Consider the following 13,236-nt stretch of genomic DNA (forward strand, 5'->3'; position numbering starts at 1 on the left):
TATTTAGCTACATTTGAAGGATATGCTAAACGTTCTTTACATTTTTTCAACACAAAACTAAATCTCGAACTGTTTCAGAGTTGAATATTAACGATTCTCCTGGAATCAAGCCCTTTTTGGGACGATTATTAGGCCTCAGGGAGTGGTCGTCGAGGTAGGCAGGCAATTTCTAAATTATGCAGCTCTAATTACTACAAAGTTGATTTTGGCGAGGAGCGTGCATGCTCAGTGGTCTGTGCCGCACCCGCACAATATCAGCAGAACGACGTCAAAGTCAAACGGCGCGCCGCGACGCCGCTCGACGTCACGCACCGCGTGCTGCGATGTCCGAACCGCCGCCGAAGCCCGTTTGACGCATTGCAGGTAGCGATCGACCAATCGCAAGCCGCCGCCGGCCGAAGGCGACGTTGTAAACATTCACGCCCGACATTCAAACTTTTGACATATTCCGCCGCAACAAATAGTTCCACTGGCGTTTTTCACTTTCCTAGTTCCGCTAACCTGTTTTCTGTTCGCGTTTTTACCGGAATACTTCCCGATATTTTCCTGGAGCAAATTCGTAGGAGTACAGTGGCGTTTTTGGTATAAAATCCCGGCATAGGGCGTAGGAATATTTACTGGTTTATGTCGTAGCCGCACCGTTGCGCTTGGCTGTAGCAGAATCTGCCCCCTCCCCGCGTTCCCCTGCGCTAAACAAAACGACAAAACGAAACAGTTGGCTGGTGCACTTCGTCGTGAGACGTCGTTATAAGTTGAGGCTGTGCGTCGACGTTATTTCGTCTTAGTGTTCTAAAATCCTTAAAAATCACAATGGTGAGTGAATATTATCGACCATCGTGCGTTTCAGAATATTCGTAATTAATCCAGCTTCGATTTTACACAAATATTTTTCGAATTTCATCGAAAATTTGTTTGTAAATAGCTGTCAAAAAGAGAGAGCTAAAAGGGGGATACGGAAAATTCGGCCGGTATCGGATTATACCGCAGTGCGGACTAGAAAACGATCGGTATTTCAATGGGATTTCTACTAAAAAATATGGAGAAAACCGTTACAGTTTCGTATTGTATCGATCTGTTGCATCGGTTTGCAGGGTGTTTACTTTTGCGTTTCAACTGCTAACCGTGTTATTTGTTCTAGGCTGACCAACTCACCGAAGAACAAATCGCCGAATTCAAAGAGGCGTTCTCGCTGTTCGACAAAGACGGCGACGGTACCATCACCACCAAAGAATTAGGAACTGTTATGAGGTCCCTGGGCCAGAACCCCACGGAGGCCGAACTACAGGATATGATCAACGAAGTCGATGCCGACGGTATGTAAATTCAGAACAATTTCTATTCGCCTAAAGATAGCCAGGCTAGGCTAGCTAGTTAAGAAATTTCTCTATCTCTCTCTCGCTTCTTCGCTTTAATTTCCTGAAAGTATTTTTATGACTGACAAATTAGATCATTAATTAGGCTTTTAAATGTTTTTGCGTTTAATGTAATTAATTTTCTAATGGAGCGAGCGTGAGGCTAGCTATCTTTATTGTAGCTTAAGTATGTGTTTGTTGTCTTGTCAAAATTCTTTTAAAATAACAGGATTTTTGATAAGATAGAATTGTGAATTGGATTTAAAATCTATGAAAAATAAACTGAGAAGGATTTTATAATAGGAATAGCAGGATTATGAAGTATTTTGATTAAAATACAATTATTGTCAATTGTAATGTCAGAATTAACATTATCTATAAAATGTTATCGTTTTTATGAGAGGCTAAAGATAAAAATCAATTTTATCAAAAGAATTTTTATAGGAAAAAACGTTTTTTTGTTGTATTAGAATTTGGGTGTGGATTAAATGTGTGTCACGGATGAATAGTACTAAAAGATTGATACCCCCTAAATTGTTCACTATTATTTTTAGAATAAAAACATTCTTCGAATTATAATTGGTGTATCTTTCAAACAAAAGTCTTAAATATCAAAGATTGACATTTTTCAAAGTTGAATATCTAACTAGTTCAAATTTTGGACTAAACACTTTTAATTGATGTTTTATTTTGGTAACAATAATTAATCAGATATTTTATATGTAAATAACCTTCTAAAAATAATTTAAACCAAAATTTGTGATTAAAAAAACCGTTATACTTTGTAAGCACTATATTATAACCTAGAATATATTCAGTCAACCTAAATTTTTATTTATATCAGGGACGTAGTTTTTATTGTATTTATTAATTTGACAAGAACCAATTAGATGTTTTTTAAGTTTTTTTTAAACAGATACATTTCTGTACTCTCGTACAGAAAAAAGTTAAGTAAAAAGTTAATTGGGTCATTAATTGTATACCGGATGCGTCTCAAAAGTGGCTCACCCCCTATAACTTTTTTATTTTTTCAGTTAAATAAATGATATTTCGTATGTTAATATTTAATATATGACATAAATTAGGATTGATTGACGTATTCAATTGTTTTTGGTCACTTCCTGTTTCACCGGAAATGGCTACCAACTTTTGATTTTTAAATGGCACACTCGATATTTTTTTACTTTATTCGATAGAAAATAACACTAGACATAGAATGACATATCATATGCTAACTTTTGACATTTTCGAATATGGTTTATTTGAAATTATAACTGGCGGTTCGGAACGAAAATTTGGATCGAAGTACCAAGTGTGTGGTATCAAATTATTCGTAAAAAAATGCTTTTTCCAAATATGCTAATGAGCCACCCTCGTTCCATTTGAAAAAATTGATATATGATTAAAAATACGATTTGAGCATTTTCTAACTGGTCAGGAAAACACACTAAAAACATTAGATGATCAAATATATTTTTCCAAGGCTCCTTGATTAAGAATTCGAGTTTTTAACATAGCCATGGAACATGGAACTCTAGATTGAATTTTAAAATACAATTTTTTATTAAGCGAGAATGTCAAAAGTTGACATATGATATGTCATTCTATTCCGAATGTCATTTTCTATTGAATAAAGTAAAAAAATACAGAGGGTGCCATTTAAAAATCAAAAGTTGTAGTAATTTCCGGTGAAACAGGAAGTGACCAAAAACAACCGAATACGTCAATCAATCCTAATTTATGTCATATACTAACATATCAAATCTCGTTTTTTTATCTGAAAAAATGAAAAAGTTATAGGGATGAGCCACTTTTGAGACGCATCCGTTATACACGGTGGTTCAAGTTTTAGTAGCAGCACTGTCGTTTGAAAATAAAAGATTATTAACAAACTGTCAAAAACGGTATATTTTAAAAATATTGGGTATTGAACTTGTAAAAAAATATATTCTGAATTTTTGACTACTACTAATTTGGTGTATCACATTGTAGGCTACCATATTTATCAATCAAACAGCTTATGAGCAGCCAGTGCCGGAGTTAGGGGGCTTTGCTAACCCTCAAAAAATATCTCTTGATATTTTTTCATATCTGAAATTTATATGTTTTGTCAGAGAAATCCAAGATTTTTTTGTTCAAAAATGAATTACAGGAATGTTAAGATATAGAAATATAGAATTAGAAATATAAAATTATAATTTATTAATTTTCGAAGAAATGAGTTTATTACTTAATTTGAGTAATATTTTATTAAGTTGAAATACACCAAAGACATAGTCCTAATTGCCAATAGTCCTGAAGAACTACAAGCACAAATTAACGAACTAAATACAGCCAGGAATAAAGTAGGTCTCAAAATAAATTTAGTAAAAACTAAAGGTAATGTACAACAAACTAGTGGACAGAAAAGACATTTAATAAATAACACAACACTGGAAATAGAATATATTTGGAACAAACTCCATATTCAAATCTCGAATGCCACTTTATCTAAAGACGAAAACAAGAAAACATTCAATGAATGATTCAACCAATGTGTACTACAGTCATGACCTATGCATGTGAAACCTGGAGACTTAACAATGGACATTATAAGGAAACTGCAGGTCACACAATGCTCAATGGAACGAAATATGCTGGGAATAACCAAGGGAGACCGTAAAAGAATAAGAGTACCACAAAAGACCCAGGTAATAGATGTCATTCACAGAATCAAATCCCTCAAGTAGGGCATTCAATCCCGAAAGAAATTTTCAATCCCGGGATTTCGGGATTATAATTTTTCGATTCCGGGATCCCGGGATTGGTCCCGGGATTCACGAAAAAATTATTTACGTTGGAATTATATTATATTTTCTTTCTTTACAAAATTTTATTGAACAAAAAAAACATTAACATAAATTAAACGTCATCCCCATTACAAAACAACATAACATATAAGTTTATTTAACAAAAAAAAACATAAAAGGAACTAAAATATACATTTTTTATTTAATTTACATAACCAATCGAATACAGCATAACACAGGATTACTAAGATACTAAAATAACAACTTATGCAGTAACAAAGATGAAGATCTAAACTTGGTTTTTTTGGTTTTTGAAAAAATTTCTTAAAAAAAACAAGCCGATCAAGAGTATTATCACTCAAACTAGATCTTCATCATCTTCAAACTTGATCAAACATTCAGGGTTGTTTATAAGCGCATATTGTACTATCATGAAAGACTTGTGTACGATTTAAATTAAGGAAAAAATGCAATGATGAATCCCGGGATTAAAGAAAATACAATCCCGGGATTTCGGGATTGAATAAATGTCCGGGATCCCGGGAATCGGGATCCCGGGATTGAATGCCCTACCCTCAAGTGGCAATAGGCAGGACACCTGGCGAGAAGGACGGACAACAGATGGACGACAAAAATTACAGCATGGGGTATTAAGAGACCTAGATGAAGACCAAACCTGGATGAGAGCACGAGATGGGACCACGATATTAGGAAATTAGCAGGGATAGAAGAAGAAGAATGTTTAGGAGGGGAGTTAATCACCGCAACCTAAGAGATCTATTGTGTATTCCCCTTTCTTGAGTTATAATGAGTTATAACTCATCATACAGTCTCAGGGCTTTAACAATAGCCAGTATCTGAGACGGTTCCACAGAGGCCAGCTCTCCATTCTCAACATCAGCCGTACCAAAGTTTATGGCACGAATGGTTGTCGTCCCGGCGCACTCAGTGATAAGGTGTTTGGTGTTTCCCCATTTTCCCCACAGAATCTGCATTCGCCATTGTTTCTCAGCTTCAGCCTACTGAGATGTTCGTTGAGGAGACAGTGTCCTGTTAGAAACCCCGTGACAGTCCGAAGATTGTTTTTACTTAAATTAAGGAAAACCTTTGATTTTTCTCGGTCGTAGGAACTTTTTCGAGCGTCTTAGACCGTTGGAGGACACCTATTCCAAGTTACGGATGGAGTCTTCCAGATTCTTCAGTTCCGCTTTCAGTTGGTTCCCGTTTGGAAAACAGAACGGTTCTGGTCCAGTTAGTGTTCGCTCCTTTTCTAGCTAGATCATTTGCTTTTTCATTGTCTTCTATCCCTTGGTGAGCATGCACCCAGAGTAGGAGGACTTTATTTTCTTTGCCTAATTTGTTGACCAACTTCGAATTGATGGTTACTGAGTTGATCGCGTTTAGTGCTGTTAACCTAATAGGACTGCTCATTCAGCCAAAAGTGTCCGCCAGGTGCATGCGAAAACTACTCGCATTGTGACGTCATTGTAGTCCTTGTCATTATTATTAGTCCTTATCCGGCAACCAAGAATACACACACGTGCATTATTGGTTGCCGAATGCAAAACGTTCATTATTTAGTTTATTTATTTAAACACCTTATATGTATGCAGTATAGAAAATTAACTGTATAAATCGTATTAAATACACGGATAATGCATTTTTAAGAACAGCAGGTCCCAGCATCACCTTTTGCAAGCATTCTTTTTAGAGTACTTCCATATTTTGCTTTAAAATAATTAGTAAACAAAATCGTGGGCACTTAGTAAGCACTTTGTCACAATCCACAACACAAAATGAACGTATTTATACACTATAGCTCTAAAAACTTTAAAGACACCTTTTTTCACATTTAAAATTGACAAAATAATTAACTCAAAATTTCTCAGCTGTTATTTTTATAAGTTTACCATAGGCAACTAATAATACACACTATCATGACAAGGCCAACAAGGCTTTGACAAGGACTACAATGACGTCACAACAGTCAGCTGTAGCGCGGAAAGAGGCGAACGTACGTCCGTGGTCCGTGGCTAACGTCATATGTCTGTCATGTTGGTCATGGTACGTCTTATGAGGATGAGCAATCCTATTAGTTTACCGTTCTTGGGCCCGCATAGCCAACAATAGACAACAATGTGCCCAGCTACAAAGAGATTATCTAAATATGCGAGGGAGGCTACACCATAATTGGAAATGGTTGAATAAGCTGAGAATGTTGATGCTGATATATATATCAATATATCAAACTAATATGTCAATGTTTTTAGGGGGTGCAACGTTCATTTAGGAAAAAGTTTAAAATTTTATGTTAAACAATATAGGTACTGTGTTATTTATTTTTCTAAATTGTATGGTAGCTAAGTCCTCCTATCTCTGGCACTGATTGCTTGTAGACCCTGGTATAACTGAACATGATGTATACTCACTCATTGAACTTTTATTAAAACTAAATTTATTATTACACCCTGAATTTTTTTGATCTTATACCAATATGTATTTTTATATGTTTTTCTATCTATTCACTATAAAGTGGACCACTCTGTTAAAGTGTGGTTGTTATTTTTGAACCAAATTTGAGATTTAAATAGTATAATTAAATATGTTTTTTTTTGCTAAAACGAATGTCTATTGGAAAAGGGGGTAAAAATGGTGTCAAGTCACGGAACCATCTCAATAATGATGGTTGGGGTCACGCAAACACGCGTGTGGTACCATGTGGGACCTCTTCTTAAGGGACTAAACAGGGGGAGTGGGTGGTTTTTAGGCGAAATGAAAAGTATATCGGCATCGATCGACATCTAAAAATAAATATGCGGTTTAGAATTCGGTGTTTAGTTGTTGCTAGCTGCAGATAAGTGGGGTACTTTGTTGTTTATTGTGATAAGAACCGCGCTAGTTTTCAGTTTAAATGAAGTACCCGCAGTGTTTGTATTTGACGCATTTGGTGGTGTAATACAATACTGGTTTTTGATAAAACAATCGTTGATCACTTTTTTTAAATTCTGTTTGTTTTAATAGTTTTTTACAATAATCAGGGAAAAGTATTAGAATAATAAGCTGTAAAAATAGTGTTTTAAGTTTTAAGTCTTCTACCTTCTACACAAGGAATATAATATACCGTGTGGTGCTTTGGACTTTGGAACACCATGTTAATATTGAAAAGGTCAAATATTATCTCCCCAGATGATTTTATGCAAAAGTTGTATTAGACTTTTTTGAAGAGGCGTTGAAGTTGTACTTTTGTGTAGAATTTTGTTTCATTTGGAATAGGCTAGTGATGTTAATATTTCGGAAACTGTTGATTGTTGCAGGACATTTCCGAAATTTTCGGAAACTTTCGGAAATTTATGAAATTTTACAATTTTACATATTTTTTGTTGATACAAAGAATAAATTAGATAGACATTTGATACCAACATGTAAGTGGAAAAAAAACAATAAACATAATATTAGTTGTTATATTTTTAATAAACAATACAGAACTCCTAAAAGTCATAACATAATATATAACAAAAATTATTTGGTAACATTTGTACTTTGTAGATAAACCATGAACTATGACTATGAACTTAAAAAAAAACAAAAAAGCGCGAAATATAAATTGAAAGAACGTAAAACACAAATAACTGAATTATTCTATTCCGAAATACTTTCAGGCGCCGAGCTGGTCCCATCTTCATAGGGTATTATAGTAGTAGTAGTAGTAGTAGTAGTACTGTCTTCGTTAGTTTTTATTTCCAAATCAGGTATATTTGATGTATCATCTGGTTCTGATTCTGAAGGATGGACCTCTACCTCCACGGGTTCTAGTGGTTCTGGAGGAGTTTCACGTTGTTGCATATCATGTTCCATATCCACTTTTTGTTTTTGTAGTAATAATTTATTGTTATGAGCTACGAACATTATTTTGCCGGCTCTTTGTGCAGTTAAGCGATTCCTTTTTTAGTATGGATAAAACTGTAAGTATTGAAAGTTCTCTCAGTGGCTGCAGATGACGTTGGTAAAGACAGCAGAGTAACAGCTAAATATTTCAACTGAGTATTTTTACATATTGCCTGCCACCAACTTAGACAGTCTACATTTTTAACTGACATCCAAACGTAGTAGAGAGCCCATAAACCCGATTTGGCGCAATAATTTGTTACATCTGTAAAAATGGCTTCTTTATTATTGACAAACTGAGGATGTTTGTTGGTGATATTGTTGATAAATTCCATAGCGGCTATGTGTTCTTCGTTGTTAAGGTGCTCTCCCAGGAAACAGAGGGGGCCAAGAGATTCGCGGCAAAATGCATTATTTTAAGAGCCATACGTTTTCTATTTTGAAAAGGCGGAGAAGCATTCTTTTTCTTCTGATTTAAGAATAGGCATACTTGATACACTTTCGTTAAATTTTTGCTCAATATCTTGAATTTTGAAAAGAAATTTCTTGCAAAATTCGGATTTTTGCGAATATTCGCGATTTTGGGACCGAATATTTCGGAAATTTCTGAAATTTCCTGCAAAATTCGAATGGAAATATTCGCTACCAACATCACTAGAATAGGCATTTAAAAGTTATTTGCAAAAATCTACCTTCAAATTAGTATTAAAGCAAAAAGGTGATAATGTCATTGTCAAATTCACATTTTGATTACAAAGATTTGAAGGTATCAAACAGAGTAATTTAGTAATTTTGTATAAAATAATTATGAATTTTGCAACTTCTGAAAAAGTTATGATGGTTAAACTGCATTTTTCTGGAAACAGTATTCCCGCTGTTCTCGATATGTTCGCAGCTCAGTCTCCGGAAAGCCTATACCCCGAATAAGTCAACAATTTAAAGAGTAAACTAGAGGTTTGAAGCTAAAGGCACTAAGGTATTAAGCACATGGAAGTGTGAAGCCAAAAATAATTAAACAGGAAGAAAATAACAATGACTTGAATATTCTTCTTGTTGAAGAAAAGAAAAACATTGACACCCGTTTATTGGGGATACACAAGGAAAAGACCGCAGGATCTTTTGCCGACCGACTTCTTCCTGTGGAGCACACTGAAACCCCATCTTTATGGGCAAATTAAATACAAAAATTTAGATGGACTGAAAACCACACAACTGTATTGGTAAAAATATTATTTAAAAAAAACTTTTGGTCCATTTTATGCGTTCTTTTTTATCTGAGCACTGAGCACTGGTCGATGCGAATAATTCTTTTTTCTGGATGCGTGAGCAAACGAGGCCCGCTTATACAGGGTGTCCCAGAATTAAGTGCAAGTGCAATTTTAAGGGGTGGGAGATCTCGATAAAAGAAACATATTTTCTCTTTATCGTTTTTCAAATAAGTCCAAAATAACCGAGTTATTTTACTTTGAAATTAAAAAAAAGATTTTTTGCAAAAATTTTGAGAACCACTGGATCTTTTCTGGATTTTCTTTCTTGTAAAATTAGTCTACTGCCATGTTATCAAGAAATTATTTTTTTTAAATAAAAACTAAAAAAAAATTTCAAAAAATTTTCAAAAAATTCCGAACTTTCAATTTTTTTTTTCGTGAAAAAAACCTCGTAGGCGTGTTTCTGGGGTTGAACTATACTACCAGTTAAAATACTTGCACTTATTTCTGGGACACCCTGTATTGTCTTGAAAAAATTGTGGACCTCTTATAGCATAAGGTTGCCGACCCCTCCCTTATGGTATTAATTAAAAAAATTACTTCTCTGTATTTAGTACTCCTTTATTTACTTTTTTTGTAAGAATTCCTATATCGTAATTTTCTTTTAATTTGGTATTTTAGGTCTGTATTTTTGGTCGATTTTATGTTATTAAAATATTAAAATTTGCTTCCATTAACTCTTTAATTTAGAACGTAAAGTTCGTTTACATTTTTCGTGACTTTCGTGAATTAAGTTTTTTCTGTGTTTTATGTGATTAAAAGAAAATAATTACGTTGCCAAGCTATATCCTATCCAATTTCGGACTTAATTCGATTAAAAATGACGGCAAATTCACCGATTACGTACGAAATGAAACCCTATAATAATTGAAAAGTATATTTTTATCGCCAATACGCCCATTATTAGATTGGTTTGTTGTGCAACGGAACTTTTTCAATGGATCGATCTCAAAGAAAGGCGTCCATCCAAAAAACAACTTTTAAATAGAGCTATTTTTTTAAATTGCGATTTAAAGGAAAAATGTTATGTCGAACTTCCTTACACAATTCGTACACAATACATATACAGGGTCGCTTTTATGTATGGAAACGGTCGATTATTAGGTACAATATAGGAGGTACCGCAAAAAGTGTTAAATACTAAAGTTATAAGATTTTTACATATCTATTAGCGAGTAATAAATTTAAGTATACAGGGTCGGTTATAAAGTCGTAGTACATAAAAGTTTTATTTTTTTTAAATAGAACCCCTTGTATATTATTGCATATTTCAAATTTTCCTTCAATTCTAAGCAAAAATCGAAATACACACAATGTATACTGTGATACTTAATATTTGACATTAGTTCTAACGTTAGCATTTATAAATGTATAAAATGAGATTATATCAAGTCTGGAACTGGAAATTACAAAATTTTCGTTTAACATTTCAATTCTTCAATTTATGTACATTGAAAAAAAAAATTAAAAGAAAAAAAAATTAATAAAAAAAATTGAAGGAAGAATTATGCAAATATGCAATAATATACAGGGGGTTCTATTTAAAAAAAATGAAACTTTTTTGTGCCACGACTTTATGACCAATCCTGTATACTTAAATGTATTAGATATTTAAAAATCCTATAATATTAATAATAATAATAATATATACTTTATTTCAGAGTATGTTTCAAATATACAAATATAATATAAATGAACACAAAATGAAATGACGTCAAATACAACAATGTAACCCTATATTATTTTAATTCAAATAATCCCTTAATGAATATGGTTCTAAGTTAATTAACAATTTTCTAACTTTTTTCTTAAATACTCTGTTGATTTGAATGCATTTAATTTCCCTCGGTAATTTGTTAAAACATTTTATGCACATGTAATATGCACCTTTTTCTGTTAGTGTAAGTCTGTGGACTGGAAAATCAAAATTGAGTGTCCTTGTATTATAGTTATGATTCTGTGAATGTTTTTTAAAAATTGACTTATTGTTAAATAAAAAAAGGATGCACTCGTATATGTACAGACCATACACTGTTAATAGACTATTAATTTTAAACACATTCCTACAAGAATCTTTAGAAGCCATGTTATAAATTAACCTTATTACTCTCTTTTGACAAATAAAGATTTTTTCTAAATTTTCAGTAACAGAACACCCACCCCAGAAAATAATTCCATATCTAATTACAGATTCAAAATTCGCAAAATATATTATCTTTAATGTATTTCTGTTCATGTACTGACTTATGACTCTAATCGCATAGGCAATTTTGTTCAATTTCAATGATAACTTGTTAATATGGTCAGTCCAATCCAAGAACTCGTCAATACAAATTCCTAAGAACTGCGTATTTGTTGCAATTGAAAGATCCAGTTTATTAGATTTATATTAGTGACTTTTTCTGCTCTATTCTGTTTTGTACTAAAAACTACTACATTGGTTTTTTCTTTGTTTAATAAAAGTTTATTTCCCAAAAACCATTTATTTGCTGCCTCAAACATTTTTATACCCTTACTCAAAATATCTGTATTGTCTTCCCCTCCTATCAGCATGTTAGTGTCATCTGCATAATTTATAATACTTCTGTCTACATTAGGCAGAATGTTACTTAGATCATTGATATATACAATAAAAAGAAAAGGTCCGACTATACTACCTTGAGGAACACCCAAGTTATTTTCCAAAATACTAGACTTAGCAGAATTGATTCCTTTTTGGATTATTACTCTTTGCCTGCGATTACTAAGGTACGACTTAAATAGTTGCAAGGCATTTCCCCTAATCCCATATCTTTCTAATTTGGTTAGAAGAAAACCTATATTTAATGAGTCATATGCCTTGGATAAATCCAAGAACATACCTAAAGCTCTTTTGTTGTCTTCTAATAAGTCCAGTATCCTACCTGTAAACTGAAAGATAGCTGTTTGTGTGGATCTCCCTTTGATGTACCCATGTTGAAATGTATTGAATAGTCCGCAAGAATACATAAAGTCTTTAGCCCTAGAACACATAGCCAACTCAAATATTTTTGAGAAACCCGGAAGCAAACTGATGGGTCTATAATTTGTCAATGACTCTACGTCACCTTTTTTATATAATGGCTTATTAAAGATAATTTTAACTGCTCTGGAAATATCCCATATCTAAAACTATTATTTATTATGTAACAAAGTATGTCTTTTAAGTAGAAAATACTATTTTTATTATATTTGTGGGTATTTCATCTTCCCCACTAGTCCATTTATTTTTCAATGATTTTCCTAAATTGATTATTTCATCTGACGTGATCGGATATAAGTACATTGACCTGTCATTTGCTTGGATGTCAAAATTAAATTCAGATTGTGGTAGGTTCTGTAAAGGCGGGTTCTCACTTGTCAGTTTCGCTGACGCAGTCTGACTGATTCATTATCAATGAAAAATAAAAAACAACGATTGTATTCACACGTTTCATGTTTTGCTACATTCAGTATTCAGTTGGTCCAAACATTCTAATGTGGTGATTTCGTATAGACATGAAAATGGTTAAAACAAAATTGAAACCAGGTGTTCGCGAAGTTTGTTTACAATTAGCAAATGAATTACAGAATATTCTGGTGAATCAGAAAAGAAAAAAAAAACGTCGTAGGTGGTCAGGTCCTGGATATTGCGAAGAAATAAACGGGGTGCTATAGTGAAACTATATTAAAATAATTAATTAACTTAACTTGTAAACTGCACAAATCACGAAAATGTAATTCTCACGCTTCAGTTTCTATTCATTATTCGATAATGACAGTCAAAATGAAAAAAAGTAGAACTGGTTTTCACTTTAACTGAAAGTACGAATGTACTGATCATTTAACATGAAAATGTGTTCTGACGTTCATTGTTTGTTCAGTATCACTGAATCAGTCAGACTGCGTCAGCGAAACTGACAAGTGAGAACCCGCCTTAAGAGA

General features: G+C 33.3%; 1 protein-coding gene across 2 annotated transcripts in view; it reads left to right on the forward strand.

The window, feature by feature from the left end:
• Positions 1-357: 357 nt before the first annotated feature.
• LOC115875577 (calmodulin) overlaps positions 358-13,236 on the forward strand; it is a 29,991-nt gene continuing 17,112 nt past the window's right edge. For both annotated transcript variants that reach the window (XM_030891088.1, XM_030891087.1), the window contains exons 1-2: positions 358-813; positions 1,139-1,313. In XM_030891088.1, the coding sequence (XP_030746948.1) occupies positions 811-813; positions 1,139-1,313 (178 nt within the window). In that variant the 5' untranslated portion in view covers positions 358-810. The remainder of the gene's footprint in view (positions 814-1,138; positions 1,314-13,236) is intronic.

Source organism: Sitophilus oryzae, unplaced genomic scaffold (genome assembly GCF_002938485.1).
Source record: "Sitophilus oryzae breed Bouriz unplaced genomic scaffold, Soryzae_2.0 scaffold_1389_pilon_pilon, whole genome shotgun sequence".
Lineage (NCBI taxonomy): Eukaryota > Metazoa > Arthropoda > Insecta > Coleoptera > Curculionidae > Sitophilus > Sitophilus oryzae.